This window comes from Zootoca vivipara, chromosome 8 (genome assembly GCF_963506605.1).
Source record: "Zootoca vivipara chromosome 8, rZooViv1.1, whole genome shotgun sequence".
Classification (NCBI taxonomy): domain Eukaryota; kingdom Metazoa; phylum Chordata; class Lepidosauria; order Squamata; family Lacertidae; genus Zootoca; species Zootoca vivipara.
This window is the reverse complement of record NC_083283.1, coordinates 1,912,743-1,935,321: the sequence shown is the minus strand read 5'-3', so window position 1 is coordinate 1,935,321 and position 22,579 is coordinate 1,912,743. Positions and strand designations below refer to the sequence as shown.

The 22,579-nt window shown below is 48.5% G+C and overlaps 2 protein-coding genes across 2 annotated transcripts; one reads left to right on the top strand and one right to left on the bottom strand.

Annotated features, from left to right (window-relative positions):
* Positions 1-575: 575 nt before the first annotated feature.
* On the bottom strand, positions 576-1,800 carry LOC132592578 (serine/arginine repetitive matrix protein 1-like). Its single transcript, XM_060278183.1, has 2 exons — positions 1,738-1,800; positions 576-1,256 (listed from the first exon to the last, which is right to left on the bottom strand). Exons 1-2 carry the CDS (start codon positions 1,798-1,800, stop codon positions 576-578), a joined length of 744 nt encoding a protein of 247 aa, XP_060134166.1.
* A 14,539-nt stretch (positions 1,801-16,339) lies between these two features.
* LRRC24 (leucine rich repeat containing 24) lies at positions 16,340-22,055 on the top strand. Its single transcript, XM_035125432.2, has 4 exons — positions 16,340-16,570; positions 17,872-18,150; positions 19,554-19,722; positions 20,898-22,055. The coding sequence occupies exons 1-4, from the start codon at positions 16,409-16,411 to the stop codon at positions 21,908-21,910; spliced, it is 1,623 nt and encodes a 540-aa protein (XP_034981323.2). The 5' UTR covers positions 16,340-16,408; the 3' UTR covers positions 21,911-22,055.
* Positions 22,056-22,579: the final 524 nt, after the last annotated feature.

The window sequence follows — 22,579 nt, the reverse complement described above, 5'->3', positions numbered from 1 at the left end:
TCTCACTATATATAAGGGTCTGGAGACTTCTGTTTCAGTGTATCTGAAGAAGTGTGCATGCACACGAAAGCTCATGCCAATGACAAACTTAGTTGGTCTCTAAGGTGCTACTACTGGAAGGAATGTTTTTATTTTGTAAAACTTAGCAAGCCTACTAGGAGTTAAATACCATTGTGTGTTTTTTTCTTTTTGGGTTTTTCTTTTTAACCAAGCCTGTTTTCCATTTAATAACTTGCATACATTTTTATTAAAGTTACATTTCAATGAAAAAAAAATTCTTCAGTTTCTGTACGTACACAATAAACACAATAAAACTGGACTATGCCCCTGATGGGAGAGGGGTCAACGTAGATTCTGGGATGACCCTCCAAAGTGAATCATTTCCACCCCATGTTGCCACTCCTGGTCTTCCCTGGGGCGATGATGCCCGGCCTGTCCCTCGACAGCCTCCCACCCAAAGGTGCGGGGGGGGGGCGTGTTGGGTGGCTGCCATAGCTGCCAAATTTTCCCTTTTCTCGCGAGGAAGCCTATTCAGCATAAGGGAAAATCCCTTAAAATAAGGGATAACTTGGCAGCTATGGTGGCTGCCCACGTGCCCTGCGCTGCCGCCCCCTCCCTCTCCTCCCTCCGGAACGGGTGGGCGGGGCTTCCTCCGCCCGCCCGTGCAGGCAGGTCGCCACCGGCTGCCCAACCGGAGCGGCGGCCCGGCTGACGTCACATCGGCGCGGCGTGGTTGGCTGCGGCGGGCGCGGGGCGGGGCCTCCGAGCCGCTTAAAAGACCGAGCGGGGCGCGCGCGGGCGGTAGAAGCGCGCTGAAGCGAGCGGCGTCTGTGTCGGTGTCTGTGTCGGGGCGGCCCCTCGTCCTCTGGACGCCCCCTCAGCCCTTCCTTCCCTCGGCTTGCTGCCCCCTTCTGGTGCTGCTGCGAGGCCGGGCGGATGCCATGGAGAGGGGCCCGGCGGCGCTGCTGCAGGTGAGCCCCGGTGACCTTCGCCGGCGGGGTCCGCTCTCGGGGCGGGGGAGCTGAGGGGAGCCGGCCGGCCTGCGTGCCTTCCTGCTGCCGGGCACGGAGAGGCGGCAGCGGCGGCGGAGGGCCCGGCGGCTCCCAACCACCCGCGGGTCTCGCCCTGAGGTAACTCGGGAGCGGGCGGGGGGGGGGGTCGCGCCGCGCCGAGCGACGTCTGTCAAGGCAGGGGAGATGATGGGGCCTCTGGGACTCCCCGCCACAAGGAGCCGCCTCTCTCAGCCGCGCTGCTCCCTGGAAGAGTCATTCGGGGGGGGGAGGCAAAACGGCCCCCGAAGGGTCTCCCCTCGAAAGGGGGCAGCGCTTGGGCTCTGGAGGAGAGTGGGGTGGGAGGCAGGGCTGCGGCAGGAGGGCATGGATGGCAGGCCAGGATGGGCAGCCTCCAGGCTCAGAGCATCCTCTCCCCCCCCCCCATATCTTCCTTGGACTGCCAGCTGATGGGGCTGATCCAGCCAGGTTAAGGGGGAAGATCTATTGCCTTTACACCCCTGTTAGCAGCAGGGCTTGCTGGAGGCATCTCAGGTAGGAAGAGAGGTCCATTCCCAATCCCTGACCCTTGTGTGAGTGGAGCTGCCAGGGCTGGGACCTTCGATGTCCAAACTGAGATGCAGGTGTTTCTCCAAAAGATGCAACTGCCCTTCCCCCCTGGCCAGGTCTGAACTGGGATTTGAACCCAGACCTCTAAGCATGCAACAAGCATATCAGGGTCTCTTACCGCAGCTCTGGGGATGGTGGGGTGCACCTCAGGTTGCATACAGGGGCTCCCCTTGGTACCCATTCCCCCGCTCCCAGTGAGCCTTGGCAAAAGGGTTTCGCAATCATTCTCCATGGGGCCGATTGGCATCCCTCACTGGTACCGTTGAACCTGATGCCTTTAATCTATGAAGTCTGATGTGGTTTGAGACCTTGCACACTTACTTTGAAAGCCAGCTTCTTCTTTAAGTCACCCCATCGCCTTTTTGGGCTGGTGAGAAGGCCCCCATCCTTGAGCCACATGCAAAGGGTGAAAGACAGGCAGAGACATCTTGTCTTCTTAAGAGCAGACTTCTGAGCCCAGGCGGGCATTCTTGCTTGGGTTTCCACTGGTGTGTGGAGTTACGGTAACTTTGAATTCAATATAGTACAGTATTTTAAATTGAATGGGGAGGGGATTTTCTTCTTCTTGTTTTCCCCTGTTACGTATTGCTGGTTTGTAAATAGCTGATTGTTTTGCCATCTGTAGGGAAGAAATACCTCTTCCAGGTCAACAAGGAAAGTTTTTGTAATCTTGAGGGTAACTGGCGCTCTCAGTGCAGGCATGTAGCCACACATTGTAGTCCAAATTATTATGGATTAGTAACATTTGTGGGCTTCTTTGTGAGAGTTGTCTTTTGGTATTGCAGGGGAATTGTTTGGTGGGTTTTTCCACTCCTTTAAAAGATTTTGCATGCACACAGGTCCTTGGGTATGTGTATTCATTAATGATCACATGTAATAAATAACATGATTGAGGGGGAAAGGGAGGAGGGGAGATGGAATTAGGGCAAGCCAGAGATCAAGCATCATATATGCAAAGCCAAGGTAGTTCCAGGGGAGGGAAATCCCTTCAGAAACATTTTACAGCTACCTTCAGCAACTTTGTATCCTCCAGATGTTTTGGACTGCAACACCCACTATCCCTGACCACTGGACATGCTGGCTGGGGCTGGTGAGCATTGTAGCCCAAAACATCCAAGGGGATGCCAAAGGCCCCTTTATAGACCCCACCCTGCACCAGGGAGCCACATTCCCCCAGTTCATGGGAATGATGTCTCCCATGGTTGAAAAAGAAAAACTTGCTGTCTCTGTTGGACGGAGGCATCCTGGGAAGGGGAGTGAAAGTGGCCTGGGTTCCAGGATCACAAGAAGCTGTCTTGTACCAAGTTAAGACCCCTTGGTCCATTTGGCTTAGTGTTGTCTGCACTGACTGGCAGACTCTCTAGGGTGTCAGGAAGGGGACATTCCCAAACCCAAAGAGAGCATATCAAAATCCAGAGGCTTTTCAGAGAACACATCACAGCTCAGAGCAGGGCACTTGCTTCACATCAGCACATGCCTTGGGATTGACCCAGGGCCTGTACTCATGTGAAGCAAGCACCCTGCTCTGAGCTGTGATGTGTTCTGATAAGCCTCTGAACTGTGATATGTTCTCTGATAAGGTTCACACGAGATAATGCTTTGGGAGTAGGGTTAACTCCTTTCAGAATAAGTGTTTGTACTGTACTCCTTTCATGAAATCCTCTTAGAAAAAGAGAGAATTAAATGAAGGGCGTGTGCAGCCCAATTTGCAAGCCCCTGTTTGCCAGCTTTATTGATTAGGCAATGTTTGCACAGTCTTGTGAGTGGTTGTCTGCTCCCTTACCCTGGTTCACACAGGTTGCCATAGCTACTCAACAGCAAATGATGGAGCTATAGTAACAAATAGGGAGTGCTGTGCTTCCTTGTGTATATAGCAAAGGCTGGGACCACAGACACATGCCAAAAAGAAAAGAAAAAAAGGATTGAGGCTTTTGTTGCAGAATAGCTCTCCAGCACTGGGAACAGCAGCTTCTTTCTGGCAGCCTGTGCAGCAAACTGAAATCCAACAGGTGCAGCTTCCCTGTGACAGCACAACTTTTTTTTGTTTCTTATGAAGCTTGCCATGTTCCATCTCTGTGTGCTAGGCTGTGGAGACCAAACCTGAGTCTGAGGGTCCTGCTGCCTCCTAGGTGCACTTCTTGAACTCCCATTTAAGAAGTTAACTACTTCTGAGATACTGGATCTGACCACTGCTAGGCTATGCTCATATTTATACATTGTGAGAAATTGTGGTATTTAGGGATTCACTGAATGCAAACTGTTTTTCAGTGGCGTTTGGTTATAGCAAGAGTGTATGTTTTAACGTGAAAACAGGTGATGCTGTTTTTCTTCTGACAAAAGTTGGATGCTGTGCCAAAAGTTGGCACTTAAACTGCTTTGGTTGCCCTGTATGATGACCTTTGTTGAGAGAGAGAGACAAGAGAAACATGTCCTTGTTAATTCTTCTCAACATCTCAGCGGCCTTCGATACCATCGACCATGGTATCCTTCTGTCCGAACCAGGGGTGGGTGGCACCGCTTTGCGGAGGTTCCAGTCCTACTTGGACAGTCGTTCCCAGAGGGTGTTGCTTGGGGAATACTTTTCAGCCCTGTGGAACCTTCAATGTGGGGTCCTGCAGGGCTCAATCCTATCCCCCACATTGTTTAACATCTACATGAAACCGCTGGGTGGGGTTATCCAGAGATTTGGAATGCGTTGTCAGCAGTATGCTGGTGACACTCAGCTCTTTCTCCTTTACACCTGCAGATGAGGCAGTGGAAGTGCTGGACCAGTGTCTTGCCTCGGTAATAGAATGGATGAGAGCCAACAAACTGAAACTCTGTTCAGATAAGACGGAGACACTGTTAGTGGGTGGCTCCTTAGATCAGGTGGGTGGCCAGGTGTCCTGCTCTTGATGAGGTTATACTTCCTCTGAAGGAGCAGGTTCGTAGCTTGGGGTTATTCCTGAGCCCTTTGCTGCCACTCGAGGCTCAGGTGGCCTCAGTGGCCCAGAGTGCCTTCCATCCTAACTTCTGTCGTCTATGCTCTGATGACCTCAAGGTTAGATTACTGCAATGTGTTATATGTAGGTCTGCCTCTGAAGATGGTTCAGAAACTTCAGCTAGTGGAGAATTCAGCGGCCAGGTAGCTCACTGGAGAAAGATGGTTTGAGCATACTGTATTACACCGATCCTGGTCTGACTACACTGGCTACTAATTTGTTTCCGAGCCCAATTCAAAGTGCTGGTTTTGACCTATAAAGCCTTACACGTCTCAGGACTGCAATACCTCAAGGGTCACCTCTTTCTATAATAACCTACCCGGACCCTGAGATTATCTTCTGAGGCCCTTCTTCGTGTGCCTCCTCCTTGAGAGGTCCAGAGGGTGGCAACATGAGAACGGGGCCTTCTCTGCAGTGGCTCCCCATCACTGGAATGCTCTCCCCAGGGAAGTTTGCCTGGCGCCTTCATTATAAACCTTTAGGAGCCAGGCAAAAACATTCCTTTATAACCAGGCCTTTGGTTGATTTGATTGACATCCTATGCCCTTTTAAAATGTGGGTTTTTTTGGGGGGGGGTTATTGGGTTGTTCTTTTTATTTTGATTATATATTTTGTGGTTTTATATTTTTATTTTGTTCTGTGAGCTGCCCTAAGACCTCCAGGTATAGGGCAGTATATAAATTCAATTAATAATAATTATAATAATAATACTCTACAGTGTCAATTTTATAATTTATATGGTGCTATCAATATACATGGTGTGCCTAACAGTATTAGCACACATGTATACTGTGGTCCAGGGAGACGACAATAGAAGGTCTCTTCCAGACTGTTGCTTTTTGGAGGATGGGTTCTGTGACATGCCATTGACACAATAATAGTGCATTAGTGGTGGTGGGTTTATACTGAACCATCCACACACTGTCCTGTATTGTGATGCTCCCCCAACATTACCACATTATTGCCTCCTTATTATTGCCTTATTATTGCCTCATTATTACCACATTATTGCAGGAGTCTTGTGTCTACAGTGCAACAAAAGTGTGTTGGGGAAATCCCTTCCAGAGCATTTGTGGGGTAAAAAGTTACAGGTTTTCTGCAGGAAGGGACATGCACTGATTGGAAATGAAGCAGTACCTGCACCCCAAAACTTTAGCAGGTGCAAGCAGTGTTGAAAGCAGAATCTTGTCTAACAGCCCCAATACCATTCTGAGTGCAGATCATCATGAGTGCACAATGGAAAGGATGTCTGGAGGGACCATAAGCCTGGAATGGCTTGCTCCAAAACACAATTCTTTCTGGGGAAGGGGAGACACTGTTCAGAAGAAAAATGATAATATGTATAGTCAATAATTAATACCCTCCAGTATTTTGCAGATGAAAACCAGGACAGCTTTGGGGTGCTTGGAACCCTTGGAACAACAAGGGTTGTTCCTTGAGTGTGTGTGTGTGTGTGTGTGCGTGTGTGTGTGTGTGCGCGCGCACACACACACACACCCTTCACAGCCACCTCAAATATTGTTGGAAAGCTTTTCTCTGGCTGATGTACATATTATACTGATCGTAGCTTTTCTTTGTTTTTTTTTTAAAAATGAGTGCTTAATCTTGCAAATAATCTAGTTGCATATGTAGGGTAGCTGCAACCGTATGTACATGGAATAAAAATGAATCTCTCTCTCCTCCCCCCAAATACTTAAGTTCTAGAGATCCAGGTGGGAAGCCTGAAATGCGAAGAACTTTAGTGCACACTGACAGCATTTGTCTCCTGCAGAAGCAACAAAGGGTTGTTTTTTTTAATAACCAGAAAATTCAGAGGCTGCCCCTGGTAAACAGGGGGTCATTGGAGGGCAGACTGTACTGTGGATGTAAAAAACCAACATTAGTTTGAATGCACATTAGATGTAGATACCTTTCTCTTTATTTTTCTTACCTAATACCAACAACATTTGCAAATGCAGCCTTCCAGAGGATAAAATGCATCCTCAAGCCTCTGTTGTGAAACGCCCTAAATTGGTCTGACAGGAGCCTGCCACCGTGACTGCAGAGTGAGGGAATTGTGCCCCAGGGGTCCTGCTTAGCATGGCATTGGTTCTGCCACCCCTTCCCCTGATGTCTCCCAACTTAGTGGGCATTGCAGCCAGTTGCCTGCTCCATGGCAACAGCAGACCTGCTTGGCAGAAGTGCCAGCAATAAATACGCCAACCATGTTGTGGTCCCCTTGCCGCACATCTCGCCCCACATATTCTCTCCTCCCTTCTCCTGCCCCCCAGATACACCAGAAGAGATTGCATCTCCTCCACCAAGCTGGTTTCAAACAAACCTGGCAGCATGAGATTGGGGTGGAGCATAGTTCAGCAGTGCTGGGTAGTGCTGGGCAAGTTAGAACATTAAATGCATTTATATGAACTGTCATATTGAAATAAGAGATGCCCAGTGGCTTGAAGGGGGGCATCTCTAAGCATGTTGGTGATGCTGCTTTACATACATACATGTTGTTGTTTAGTCGTGTCCGACTCTTCGTGACCCCATGGACCATAGCACATACATAGTATGTATGTATGTACATACATACATACTCATAATTATATATTTTACTATGGTTTATTTGTGTTGCATCTGATTGCTATATGATGTGTGATCTTGTATATTTGTTTCCCCCCCCCAGCTTATAAACCGCCTTGTGTATAGTAATATAGCCTTTCTAATATAGCGGTACAGTGGTACCTTGGGTTACAGATGCTTCAGGTTACAGACTCCGCTAACCCAGAAATAGTACCTCGGGTTAAGAACTTTGCTTCAGGATGAGAACAGAAATTGTGCGCTGGCAGCACGGTGGCAGCAGGAGCCCCCATTAGCTAAAGTGGCGCTTCAGGTTAAGAATAGTTTCAGGTTAAGAACGGACCTCTGGAACGAATTAAGTTCTTAACCAGAGGTACCACTGTATACAACTTAAAAGTGAAATGAAAAAAAAAAGTGTACATAGTTATGTTCTTAAATTGCATTTCACAGAGGTGAACATGCATGATCCCATCAAGCAAACATCCTCAGCTCGTGTACATTCCTTTTTAACATGTGTACTTATTTGCTATTTAACAGTAGCATGCTTTTTCACATAGGGAACCCTTCCTGTTATACCTCTTCACCTATTGATGTCAATCTATAGTTCTCTCTTGCAAGCCCTGGTGGGATGCTCTTGTGTGGCTCTCGTTTATTTTATGGGGGTTGTGTAGGAGAACTTTCTTGTAGCCTTGCTGCATCAGCTGCTGGTTTGTTCTGCATTTGTAGAGTATTGTTATTATTTATTAGTTAATTATTGAACTTATTCATTGCATTCTTGTTCCTCAAGGTGGCTAACATAGTAAAAGGAACAAGTCTACTTAATGGATGAGTATAAGACAGACCACTAATATATTAATGTTTCTCCCAATTAAAAAAAACCCATGAGTGGGGATAAATATGAGCCTCTGCCTCTCAGTGTTAGACAGTATGGAGTTAGATAAGACAAAGTGTCTGGCTCTGTAGAAGATTGGTACCTCTGTTCCCAGTTACAATATATGCTTAAAAATTAAAATATATCATATATACTTGGATAAATATAGATGTCTCAGTATATATACTACCAATTAGCTTGAAAACTTGGGCAAAAGAAGTGTTTACATCTTCCCTCTTCCTCACAGGCATGTCTTCGTGGCTTCTTGTTGACACTCTAGGCTTTTGAAGCTTGTGTGCCCTCCCTGCCTGTGATAGACAGTTGAGCCATGTTGTTTCACCACCCTTCCTAGGGAACCAGGTGTCCTGGCAGGGCTGCTGCTTCTTGCTGGTGGCTAATCCGTCTCCTTAGCAGACTGGCTCTCAAATCCTCCCCATACCATTAAGCTGCTTTAGAATTATTTGCAGCTCTCTAAATGCAGAGGGGACCCAATTCAGGAAGAAGTCTCCTTGTGCCCCAGCATGCTTCTGTGGCAGTCTCTCCGTCTGTGTAAGTGGAGCAGCCGTCCAAGGCTCTTGGCTTGCTTTGGTAAAAGTCCACCAGCCCAGAATACCATGTTAAATGTTGTCAGCACTGGGAAAATGGAAATGATCCCCTCACACAAGAAGAGTCCTGCTGGATCAGGCCAATGTCACATCCATCCCAGTATTCTTGTTCTCACAATGGCCAACCAGATACCCCAATGGTAAGGTTACCAGACGTCCCCATTTCCTGTGGACAGTCCCCAGATTTATAAATCAGTCCCCATACATTACAACATTCCTGAAACTGCCAACATTCAGTTCTGGTGTTGCAAGAGAGAGAAACTTTTCTCTAGCCTCTTTCTGCATGCCATTGATTATTATATAAACTTCACAATGGCTCAATCCCAACAAGTCCCTCTTTCCTTATCTATGCCAACCTCTCTCTACCCCACAATTCTGCCATGCCAGGCCTCAAGGTCAGGTTTTGGGGTCCCCCCCTCTTGTTTCAGCTTTATGGTGAACCATCATGCTTGATCCATTATAATCTCAAAGGAGGATCCTTTCTAATCCTTCATTATTAAGAGGCTGATAATATTATTTAATCCCCACCCTATCTTTTGAGGATCAGAGCGGATTACAATAATTTAAAAACACATTATAGCTCCGTCCTATTTATAAGCGCTCCAGACTTCCCACGTGTCATCTAGTCTTTGTGGCATGTCTGCCTCTCACAACAATATCCCAAGGTAGATTGCTGTTACTACCACTTAAAAGTTGAAGAAGCACAGAGAGAGAGAGAGAGAGAGAGAGAGAGAGAGAGTGACTTGCCCTCAGCCACCATAAGAGCTTCATAACCAAGTAGGTGTTTTGAACCCGTGTCCTGGAGGAAGGAATGTTGGATGACAAAATAGAGGGGGACTTCCTGTGAGGAGCAGAGCAGCTTCCTGTTGGCACTCGAGTGGGTGTTAGACTTTTTGTTTTTCAGTTTAGCAAGAATGTTTCTCTCACATTAAGGAGGTGGCCTCATGAGCATCCTTCAGGCGCAGGTGGAACAGATGAAGTACAGAATCATAGAAATGTAGAGCTGGGTGACACACAAATGGTCATCTAGTTCAACCTGCCACAATGCATGAGTCAGACCAGTAGCCCGTCCAGCTCCAGCTCCCCTCTTCCAATTCCCCAGTTATCTTCAGGACAGGCCCATGGCTGTAGCCCCTTCTAAGGCTATGCAACATGCTGGTGAGAGTTTTAGCCCAAAACCAGGTTGTCAAAGTCTGCCCTACTTACTGATTATTTTATTTACTTATTTTGTAAACTCTGTACACTGCTTGATTATAAAAATGTCCCTTCAGAATGGCTTGCCAGAAAAGATAAAACAATGAAATTATCAATATAAGAATCGACAACAACCATTAAAGACTTTGGGAATGTTAAAATAGCAATAAACTGAGCACAGTTAGAATAGCAATAAACTGAACTTACATCAACTTTCTAAACTATCAGCCAGCACACCTAGAAGTGTGCTCAAAGCCAAAAGACCTGCATTTCCCTTTAATTCTGAACATATGTTTCCATTTGCGAGGCTTGCATTTTCCATTTCTCCCATTGCATGGAGCCTCCCAGCTAACATGCTCTCTCTCCCTGCTTACCCCACTCAAGCCACACGCTGGTGCATTCACAGGAAAATTGTCCTCCCTGCGATGAGCTTATTATGTAAATGCAAAGTGGTAGGTTTCCCTGTTGGGTTTGCTTTTTGTGGATGCCCTCGCCGCCCTCAGAGTTGTCTGGTACTGAGTGCCAACAAAATAATGTTTCCAGGCTGGCTTTGCAAAGTGCTGCCCTGGGGGTGCTGTTTCAAAGGATCCTGGCATTGCAGCAAAGCTTTGCAACTGTGCAAAAGCCTGACAAGAGCTGCTGTCCTGCTCTAAGCCCACAGAGGAAGGTGGGTTGGTGGCTTCAGCACATTGGAGAGTTCCCAGTGAGCAACTTCCGTCAATGAAGGATCTCTCTTCAGTTCATTACAGTACAGTACTGTACTTCATTCTTAGACTGAGCCTACACCATATACTTAAAGCACACACCCCCAACCAGAATCCTGGGAACCGTAGTTTAAGGGCACTGGGAACTTTAGTTCTTTGAGGGAAAGCTGCAGTCCCCATGATTCTTTTTCTGTGGCAGGGAATGTGCTTTAAATAGTGTGGTCTGTTCCAGTATTGAACAGCTCTTACAGTTAGAAATGTCTTCCTAATGTTTAGGCAGAATCTCCTTTCTTGTAGTTTGAATCCATTGGTTTCGGTCCTCTCAATCTTCTCTTCTCCTGGCTAAACATACCCAGCTCATTTAACTGTTCCTCATAAGGCTTGGTTGGATTCACTCAGTCGACACTCTGCATTTACTCAGAGGTGCTCTTATGGTTTTTGTGGCCAAGCCGCTGTACTGAAAAGAGATCAGGGCCTTTGGCTTCCAGGCACTGCAGGGCGCCCTTTTGTTAGCAATTATGCAGCAGAGAGGACTGTGCCCGCAGCCAGTATTTTGACACTGTGGATGTGCTTTGGATTTATAGAGTGGCATTAGGAGGATGTTTGCCTCCTTGTCCTCCATCCTTTCCCTCCAGCATCCCAGCGAGATCCTGATGGAGGTTTCTCATGGAGTAATGGCTGAATAATATAGCTGGATCCTCCTCTCTCTAATTCATCTGCTGGGAGGCCGAGCTGCCTCTGTGAATGAACAGATGGAGGGCACCCCCTCCCATTTTACCCCAATCTCTTGCAGCGGCTGCAAACTCCCGATGAAATTTTAATAAGGCCTTGCTTGCTCATTATTTATTATGCATTAAAGAGAGCAGGAGGCAATTAACTGAGCAAGAGATGGCACAGAAGCGTGCAGTGAAAGGGGGCCCTTCAGGCTAGCAGGGAAGAGCAACACCACCTCAGCTGGGCAAGTGACTGAGCAGCAAAAGGGACCTGATGGCTCCTCATCATGATAGTCATAGAATTGTAGAGTTGGAAGGAACCCCCAAGGGTCATCTAGTCTAACCCCCTGCAACGCAGGAATCACAACTAAAGAATCCCTAACAGATAGCTATCCAAACTCTGTTTATAATCCTCCACGGAAGGAGAGCCCTCTGCCCTCAGAAGGAGTCAGTTCCACTGCTGAACAGCTCTTAAAGTTATTCCTAACGCTCAGTCGAAATCTCCTTTCTTGTAACTTGAATCCATTGGGTTGGGGCCCTGCCCTCTTGAGTAACAGAAAACAAACCCAACTCCTTCAACCATTCCTCTTGAGGCTGTGTTTCCAGACCCTTGATCATCCTGGTCTCCTTCCTCTGCACACCTCCTATCATGTCAATATCCTTCTAAAGTTGTGGCACCCAGAACTGGACACAGGACTCCAGGTGGGCTCTGACCAAGGCAGAACAGAGCAGTGCTATTGCTTTCCTTGATCTGGACACTAGACTTCTGTTGATGCAGCCTATCATAACATTAGCTGTTGGTGATGGTTGTATGCTCCTTCCAGGATCCAGAGGCAGCAGGCCTTTCTATACCTATTGCTGAGGAATAACCACTGTGGGGGGTATTTCCCTCATGCTCTTTGTGGTGCCCCTGCAGCCATCTGGTTGGCTACTGTGGGATGCTAGATTAGGTGGGCGTTGTGGAAGGCTGAAATTAGTTAGGTGGGTCTTTGGCCCAGTTCAGCAGGGTACCCTTCTGTGAGTCAGGACACCCCAAAAAGGCTCAGTTCTTGCACAACTGCAACTCGCTCGGCCATGTTTGTTGCTGCAATAACAACAGTGTGGTAGAAAAGGCTGAACAGGGGAACTGAATTGATTTTGAGCAGAATCTGTGTTTTCCAGCAACTGGTATTCAGAAGCATTGCTGCCTCCAACTGTGGCAGTACAGCGTATAACTACCATGGCTAGTAGCCACAGATAGCCCTTTCCTCCATGAATGTGTCAATCCTCTTCTGAAGCCATCCAAGTTGGTGGCCAGCACTTCCTCCTGTGCTGTTGGGGCACAGAAGAGAGTCCACGGAAGGATTTGGAGAAAGGGAGAGAGGCCACTTAAGAAGCAAGGAAGGCTGTCCCTGTCATTGCAATCAGGGCTGTGTTCCAAACTAGCTTTTTCCATCAATATGTAATCACAGCAGAGTTGGCTGTATTAGCTTTGGCATCAAAAAGGCCTGGAGTCATAGGAAGCTGCCTTGTACTGAGGCTATGTACACACCATACATTTAAAGCACTTTACTCTCCCCCATGAGAAATGTAGTGTACCCTTTGCAGAGCTTCAGTTCCCAGCACAAATAATAATAATAATAATAATAATTTATTATTTATATCCCGCCCATCTGGCCGGGTTCCCCCAGCCACTCTGGGCGGCTTCCAACAAAATATTAAAATACAGAAATCCATCAAACATTAAAAGCTTCCCTAAACAGGGCTGCCTTGAGATGCCTTCTAAAGGTCTGGTAGTTGTTGTTCTCTTTGACCTCTGGTGGGAGGGCATTCCACAGGGTGGGTGCCACTACCGAGAAGGCCCTCTGCCTGGTTCCCTGTAACTTGGCTTCTCGTAGTGAGGGAACCGGCAGAAGGCCCTCGGCGCTGGACCTCAGTGTCCGGGCAGAACGGTGGGGGAGGAGACGCTCCTTCAGGTATACTGGACCGAGGCCGTTTAGGGCTTTAAAGGTCAGCACCTTAACAAAGTACTGTTCCCAGGATGTGTTTTTAAATGCAAGGTGTGTACGCAGTGTGTGCCCATCTGTTGGTTCAATATTTCCTATGCACTGGCTTGTATAGGTTCTCTAGGACTTCAAACAGAACATTCTCATCCCTCCCTGGAGGAGACACCAGAGATTGAACCTGGGACCGTTTGCACGCAACGCAGATGCTCTACCACTAAACTATGATGGCCTTTCTCCCTGTGGCTTACGATTTGGCCAAGTTGCGCTGAGCTACACAGAAGTTTCAAGGCACAGATCACAAAACCAGATGTGCTGAAGGAAAACAAGGTCAACGAGAGGAGATTCAAAAGATAACAAGAATGCAATAAATGCATGTATAATCACTGCAGTGTGAAATATCAATACAATGCACACCTAAAACATAATGTGCATTTGCCAGAGCATCGGCGCATGAATAGTAAACCATTGCTGTAACACCACAGCAGCGATAATCACTTTTGCAGCAGGAGATTGCTTGAGTGCAAAGTTGCGTATCAAAATAGACCCATAGCTAGGGGTTGGCGAAGCAGAGATGGACAGGCATGCAAGAACAAGAGCTTTGAGGCTGATGGAGAAATTAAGAGGAAGCTGCATCCAGAGATTGGCACAAACCACCTACCAAATCTCAGAGGGCAGCATCCATACCCCCATCTGTTCTTCCCCCTCTTCCTATCTTCACCCAGCTGGCTAGATCCTCTTCTCTGGAACCAGAGCCAGGGGAGACTTTAAGACCATTGCCCCCCACAGCATGTCTGCTGCCTCACCCTAATCTCTCATTAGGATGCCTCTAGCACTATAGTGCTTTTTCCTGATTGTTGGTGACGTTGATCAAAGCCTCTAATGGGTTTAGGAGCCACTGAGCTATCCCTCCCCAGCTAAGGGGCAGTAGAGAAGGTGAGATGGTGGCGTGCTGAGCCGAGATGCCAGGGGGTGCAAGGTGAGTCTGTTCTACTTCTCCGGCCTCCTTTTTGCAGCTTCACCCCAGTCCAGCTCTGCAAGCAGTTTCCACCTGGCGGCAAGGATCCAGCAACATCAGCGGCATCTACTGGTACCTATATTTTTAGATGCTTGTTGCCATGGTTTCGGTACCTTGGTTACAGCCAACGGCTGAACCCAGAGGGTCCATTGGGCTATCATCCCAGAGGGGAAATAGCAGCCCACACTAAGACAAAGACCCCAGATGGTCTGCCTCTCTCCAAAGAGGTTCTCCCCTGTTTTGTTGACATGGTGGTCATGCAAGTAGACAAGCTGTAGGGCCAACTGCAAAGAATCCTCGATACCAAAGCAATTCCCGGGGTGAGCAAGGACTGAATCACACAGTGCGTAGTGGAACTGTGGAGTTCACGAGATTTTGCATGGCCACCAGCTTGGACGGCTTCAAAGGGGGATTGGAAGAATTCTTGGAGGAGTGGAAGGCTATTGATGGCTGCCAGCCACAATGATATTTTTTTGTGTCCTTGTGGATCAGAGGCAGCCTGCCTGTGACTCCCAGTTGCTGGGGAGGATAGGAAAGAATGCTTGAGTGCAGGAGTGTGCCTTTCCTGCTTGCGGGGTTTTCTTAGGCATCTGGAAGGTCACTGGGAAAAAAATGAATGCTGGACTCTTGGACTGAGCATGGAGGAGTCTTCTTAGGGGAATTGCACATCGCCCTCCTTCATCCTGCGAGGCAAAGAATGTATCCAGGACATGTCTGCCTGCCTGCCTGTTTAAACCCATACAATAAAAACCATTAAAAATATATTAGAAGGGACTTACTTGACCAAAAGATGCCATATGCCTCAGTACTTCCAAGCTTTTATCAAAGAAACACAGAAATGCTTAGAAAACAGAAAACAAACTGTCACTTTTGGGTTTTTTTTTTGTTATTCTTGGTTAATTTGTTGTATTATATACATTTAAATTGAATTGTTATAAAATGATAAATAAAAATATTTTTAAAATCATAGAAAAGTTAAAAGCAGACATGAATTGGAAGGATGTCTTCTTAATTGCCTGTGTAGGCGTGGAGGAATGGAAACATTTTCAGCAAGCGTTCAAAAGGTTGGCAAAGAAGGCACCTGCCAGCTCTAAAAAGGAGATTCCGCAACATCCATACAAGTACATTATTTGCAATGTAAGCTGCTTGTGGGATTTCACCTCCTCCAGAACGTAGCTCAGAGGAAGTTGTGATAAGGAAAAGTTTTACTGAGTGTATTTTTCTAAATTGTTTCTCCTTCAAATCCCTTCCCAAAACCGTTTTCCTTGAAGCCTTTGGCAAGACACCAGGTTTTGTCGTCCTCCTTGGGGAATGGTTTAAGCCAGAGCAGGATACCTTTGGCCCTCTAGATGTTGGACTCCAACTCCCATCAGTCCCCAACCATCATGGCCAGTGACCACGGATGATGGGAGTTGCGGTCCATCAATATCTGGAGGACCAATAGGCCTTTGCAGCTGTTTGTTTGTTTGTTTGTTTGTTTATTATTGGCTTAGTTTAAACTTCCTCACAGGATTGTTGTGAAGATAAAATGTCGGAGGGGGAAAACCTCAATGTACAACATCTTTAACTCTTAGGAAGAGAGGAGAGATAAAATAATAACATAGCGATACAGTTCTGTGATTCTGTTTCTCTTCTGTGGTTTGTTGGGCCTCTGCCATAACCTATTGTGGATTTTCTGTGGTGTGTGTTCCTGTTTTAGGTATTTCTATTAGATGGCTTCCTCCTGTATGATGGATGTGTATGTGTATTTTAATGAACCGAATAGAGTGAAATATTACAATTATTATATGTTTATTTAAATTGCGTCTTTTACTCTGGCAGGGACTCAAGAGTCATGGGGGGGGGAGGGAGTGTCTGAATGTAATAGTTTTTATATTATTTTGTCAATACTGTTTTATAGATCATGAATGCCTTATTGATTTGTTAATCATGTAATATGGCTTACACTGTAATTGTGATGTTTAGCTTATTTCTTTAGTTGCTGGTTTGCTACTATTTTATAGATGTTTTACTGAACATTTGTTATGTGATTTATGCTGTACCTGTTCTGTTCTGTTATTGTTTGTTAAGCTGCTCTGGGATCAATTTGACTGCAAAGCAGCATAGAAACACAGGCATTCAATCTCTTTCTCTTTCTCTCTCCTGCCAGCAGCTGCTCTAGGATGGCTCCGGTGGAGCCCACGCTTGTTTCCCTCCTGCTGTTGGGTCTCCTGGCACTCCAGGCCCGCACTTGCCCAGCCACCTGTCGCTGCTACAGCATGACCGTGGAGTGCGGCTCTTTGGGCCTCAAAGAGATCCCAGGTAGCATCCACCCCTCCACCCAGGTAAGGCTCAGGTGGGAGGAAGCCCAACTCCCAGCACCACTGGGGGGGGTGACCATTAGGGCCAGGTTTCCTGTCTCAACCTAACCTAACCTACCTCACAATACTGTTGTCCATTCAGTGCAGATGTTTGCTTGCTTTCAAAAATAAATAAATTCAAACGTTAACAATAAGAACAATGAACGGTGATGTAAGGGGAAAAGAATATAGGGATCCTCCTCCCCTCATCAGAAGCAGCTCCTCCACAAGCAGTGATAGCAGCGAGGAAGCTCAGGAGTCCAGTCAAGAAGTGGGGAGAGAGGGCCAGGGCTCTGGCAGCACGGGAGACCCCTGCTACACAGGAGGGAGGAAGAGGGGGGGGGGGGAAAGGGGGGGAGAAGGAAAACATGGAGCGTAGACCCCTTTTTCCTCCGGTTCCGGAATTACGCAGGAGAAGGAGGGGAAAGATTTGCTGTCCCGAGACTCTTATGTTGGAGGAGGTCCAGGGGCGGTCGAGTGCCAGATTCTGCATCGGACTGAGCAGACATGCTGTACATATCCAGCTCACTGTAAATAGCCTGCACTAATAAAAACTGTTTAAAGACAAGGATGCGGAGCGTCGTTACTCTAGAGTAGTCGCAAGAACCTCTGACAGGTGTCTTTCCGAAAACACCAAAATTGGAATCTCTGTAGAAATAGCATACACAATGACTGATTTGGTGTTGAGCCAATATAACCTACAAAATTGTAAATGAATATGGAAATGCTTTCTTGAGGTGCATACAAGTGTCAAGAATTACTTTTTAATAGACTGCCAGTTTGGTGTGTTTGAATCCGGGTGGTGGTGGGGTTTTATATGTGTGTGTGTGTGTGTGTATACCTGGTATAGATTTGTTTTTAATCTGCTGCAGCCAGCTCAGACCCTTTGGGATGTGGAGCTAGAACAAATATATTAAACCAATAAAATGGAAAGCTTATATAAAAAACCAAAGTGTGTGAACGCAGACACATTGCTACCACCACCAAGCCTTTGGGCTCCCAATGCAACCTGCGCACATGAAAGAGCACATCCTCTCCCATGCCCACTCATTTACTATCTTCTTCTTTTTAGAGCTTTATTAAGTAATCAAAATATTTTATAAAGAAGCAAAATGAATCAGGTGGTGGTTTGCTATTAAAGATCTGTAGTACATAGACATCAGAACATGGTGAGGTTCAATCTGAAGTCAGACAAGAAAATAGGATTGTTGTTCTTCCAAGAGCTGACACTACGTTGAGGGTTTAACTGATGGCATCCCCCCCCCCCGGCTTTCTCCCCACTGCAGACAGTTTTTCTTCAGGACAACGGCATCACGCAGATTCACCAGCAAGACCTGGCGTCTCTCTCGGGCCTGCAATACCTCTACATGCAGAATAACACCATCTCAGCCCTGGAGCCAGGCGCCTTCCGCAACCAGAACCGGCTGCTGGAATTGGCGCTCAATGGCAACCGCATCCACCTCATCAACAGCAGCATCTTTAAGGGCTTGGAGCACCTGCGAGTCCTTTACCTGGCAGGCAACCAGATCACCCGGCTCCCCGACTTCACCTTCTGTGACCTGGAGGTGAGAACCCACAGGGGCATTCCTGAAAGTGAGCCATTGTCCATCAAGGTGGCCCCACTGTGCCTCCCAGAAACAACCATGTTTTCTGCATTAGGACCCTGCTGTTCCCATTTTATGGATGAGGGAACTGAGGCTCAGTATTAGGGTTTGAGCAACTCGTGTCACTTTCATCCCTGATCTGCAGTGGCTTAGTGCAAATAGATGAATGACTTGGAGGACCCAAATCTTAGCTAATTCCTACTGTAAGCAACAGAGAATTATGGAAATACTAGTCATGAAGCCCGTTAAATTAACGGGTGCTAGAACAGACCTGTTGCTCTAGCAACCTCGGGGACATGCGCAGAGCTGACATTGCTTGCCCGCCGCCACTTGTAACGGCCACTGCCGCTTAGAAGTAAGTCCATGCGAGAAGTAAACGGCCTCGCGAGTGCGCCTGCGTGGAGACAGAGCACGCTCGCTCGTGACCATGGGGCTATCTCACGCGTCCTCTGGATTCTCTCGCGAGAGCTGCTCCGAACGTCGAGAGGCTGAGCTCCCTTATGCGCCGGCCAACGCGTTCCGTCTCTGCGCTCCAAGTCCCAACGGCTGTCTGTGGGGCACATGTGCAGTAGCGCAATCCCACGGACACAGGGGCTGGACGCAGAGACACTTGCACTTTATTATATAGGATGCCGCAATACAAAGTCAGTTGTGTAAATTTTAAAAGCAAGTTCAAGTACTTGTCGTTAATATTAGGGACAGCAAGGACTTTCAATACGCAATTAAACTGTCCAGGTCTGGGCACCAAAATTGACAGAGGATGTTGGTAAGCTGGAAGGTGTGCAGAGGAGGGTGACCGAGATGGTAAAGGGTCTGGTAAAGCGATGGCAAAGGGCCCCCAAGTGTCATGAGGAATGGTTGAGGGAGGAGAGTATGTTTAGCCTGGAAAAAGGGAGACTTTAAGGAGATCTGATAGCCACCTTCAATGCCACCTTAGACGGCTGTCACATGGAATATGGAGCAAACTTGTTTTCTGCTGCTCCAGAAGACGGGACCCAAATCAGTGGATTCAAGTTACAAGAAAGGAGATTCTGACTAAACATCAGGGAAAAAAACCTTTCCGTCTGTAAGAGCCATTTGACAGTGGAACGGTTTCCCTCGGGAGGTTGTGGGCTCTCTTTCATGGCCTGTTTTTAAGCAGAAGGTGAATGCCATCTGTCTTGCATCCTCTAGTTGTGATTCCTGCCTTGCAGGGGGTTGGACTCCTGGCCATGAGCTACCAATTTGCATGGGGCTGCATAGGCTGGGCAAGCAAATGAGGGACAAACAGCCCAAACAGCAGTGGTACCAAAACAAGAAAGAAGTGGATAACGGCACCCGACCTGCTTTCTACCTAAGGTGCCACCTGACTCTCTCTTTTGCAGAGGTTGCAGGAGCTCCACTTACAGGAGAACAGCATAGAGACTCTAGAGGACCAGGCGCTGGCCGGTCTGACCTCGCTGGCGCTGCTCGACCTCAGCAAGAACAACCTGCGCACCATCAGCCGGGTGGCTCTCCGGCCCCTTATCAGTCTTCAGGTGCTGCGATTGACAGGTGAGCCCCGCTGCCAGCTCTTCTGGCGCCACCTGCAGGCCAGAAGTGCTCGTGCTAGCTCAGCCATTTCAAAGTGGGCCTCTGGTGCCTACTTCTTTTACTGCCCCCAAGGTAGAAAAGTTGGGGCAGGCAGGAGGGATGCAGGCATGTCAGGCTGAGAGGAAATCTTTGCAAGAGCCAAAAAGATGTTTTTGTAGGAAATGGTGGTTTTTTTGTGCAGCAGCACTCGCATTCTGGAACCCCCTGACTATTGACATCAGGTAGGTGCCTCCCCTCTACTTTTTTCGGCACCTGCCAGAAACATTCTTTTTTATACACGTAGAATGCTGAGGTGTGCTTTAATCCTGTTTTTAGTTTATTGCTGATTTTATATTCTGGATGTTTTAAAAGTTTTTTTTTTTACTGGTAATTTTTATTGTTTTATCCTCTTTATAAACAACTTTTGAGTGTTGTTGTTTCAACAATCAAGCAGTGTGCAAATTTTATGAAATAAAAATAAATGTGGCCCCCTGGGCTGGAAAAGGTTCCTCACGCCTGCCCTACAAGCAGCTACCGTTTCCAGGATCTGGGCGAAGCCTCTGTTAGTTTGCCTGAGTATTATGGAGGTGCCCTTACAACTGTGGGAGGGGGGCAGGAACATTCTGGGATTCCACTCCAAATCCCATAGGGAAATAATGCAGGCTGGGTATTGCAAGGAGACCTCCTGGCTTTTCCTTCTGTAATTAAACTATGGAACTCCCAGCCACAGGAGCCAGGGATGCCCCCCCCCCAACCTAGAAGGCTTTAAAAGGGAGTTGGACAGATTCATGGAGGAGGAGGAAGAGAGGGATATCAGTGGCTACTAGCCAGGATGGCTAGGCTGTGCCTCCACGGTTGGAGGCAGCAAGGCTTCTACATACCAGTTACTGGAAACCACAGGAGTGGGGGGGGAGTGTGTTATTGTGCTTGAATCCTGCTTGCGGGTTTCCCATAGGGGCATCTGGTCGGCTGATGTGAGATGTCGGGCTGGATGGGCCATTGGCTTGATCCAGCAGGTTCTCCCTATGTTCTTATTTTGCATGGGGCTGTGGAATGGAAAGTGTTGGGGAGGCAGTGGGAGACTCCTGGGGTGACCCTGACTTGTAACCAGACCCACCCCCCTTTCTCTCCCTCCCTCTCTTCCTTCCTCCTGGCAGAGAACCCTTGGCGATGTGACTGCTCCCTGCACTGGCTGAGCTCCTGGATCAAGGAGGATGGGCAGCGGCTCCTGAGCCCCCAGGACAAGAAGATCGTGTGCGCAGAGCCCCCTCGCCTGGCGTACCAGAGCCTGAGGGACGTCTCCGGCAACAGCCTCGTCTGCATCCCGCCGGTCGTGCAGGTGGAGCCCCTGGAAGTGACGGCGCGGCTGGGTGACGACCTGCGCGTTTCCTGCCAGGCCTCGGGCTACCCGCAGCCCCTGGTGACGTGGCGCAAGCTGGTGCACTGGCGGGGGGCTGGGGGTGCCAGGGCCAGTGGCTCCCGGCTCCCAGGCGGGACCTTTGCCCTGAGTGAGCGCAGCGTGGGGGAGCGCTTTGAGCAGTCGGACACAGGCAGCGGGATGCTCTTCCTCAACAACGTGACGGTGGCCCATGCCGGCAAGTACGAGTGTGAGGCCTCCAACCCGGGCGGGACAGCCCGGGTGCTCTTCCACCTCATGGTCAACCTCTCTCAGCAACAGCAGCAGACGTCACGTGGCTACCCGGCCTCGGTGGACATCAGCCAGGAGCCCCTGTACGACATGGAGAGCATGGACTTCAATGCCCTCAGCATGGCCACGCAGACGGCCATCGCAGTGGCCATCTCCCTTCTGGCCCTGGTGGCTCTCCTCCTGGTGATCATGATCTACCGGAAGCACCGGAAGCGGAAAAAGGCCAAAAAGGAGAACATCCTCTATGTCAACGACTACTCGGATGGGCCTACCACCTTCGCCCAGCTGGAGGAGTACCGGGACGAGAGGGGCCATGAGATGTTTGTCATTGACCGCAACAAGCCTCTCTTCGCCACCTACAAGGACCCCCAGGGCCTGGTGGGGGCCTTCCCTGAGCAGCTGCAGGATCAAGCCACCCAGACCTTGGAAGGGGAAGAAGATGGCCCCCCGGAAGCCAGCGAGCTCTTTGTCAACCAGGGACTCATGTTCCAGCCTCAGATTGCTTACGAAATCCACTGCTGAAGGATTTTGGGGAGGCAGGGAGAACCCACTAGCAAGGTGCCCAGGAAACCTTTGGGGTGGGTGGACTCCCCCTCCTCTTGCCTCCTTAGGGGAGCTGCTTCCTTGACCTTTCACCTCCGCCCCAGCCTTCCCGATAGGTCTGCCTTCTCTGCGGTTTAAGGTGATACAGGAGCGGAATCCACAATGCTTTGGTGGCCGTTAGGGGCACCCCCAGGCGAGACGGGGGATTTCTTTCTGAGCCTCTCCCCTGGGAGCAATCTCACTTCACATGGCTGCCAAGTGGAAGTGTGTATCACCCTCTTGGCACCGTTCCTCTGGAATAAGCACTCCCTTGGCTCTGCGCAAAGACAGGAGAGCGGTTCAAGAGGCCTCCACAAGGAGGTCCAGTCAGAAAGTGTAACAGGCGGTGCTATTTTTCTAGAAAAAGAGGTGCCGGAACTCACCACGAACCCCTCCCTCATTCTCTTAGAATGGCAACGGCGCCGACTTGAGAGGTGCCGGAACTGAGTTCCGGCGAGTTCCTCCTGGAAGAAAAACTCTGGTTTCAGGGGTACCAAGCAGGTGGCCAGTGATGGACAGCAACAGGCCACACCCCTTGATTTATCCCAGTCGCCTCCCATTTGCCCTCCAATGTGTGCCCTGTGGTTGGACAGAAGGAATTTGACTACT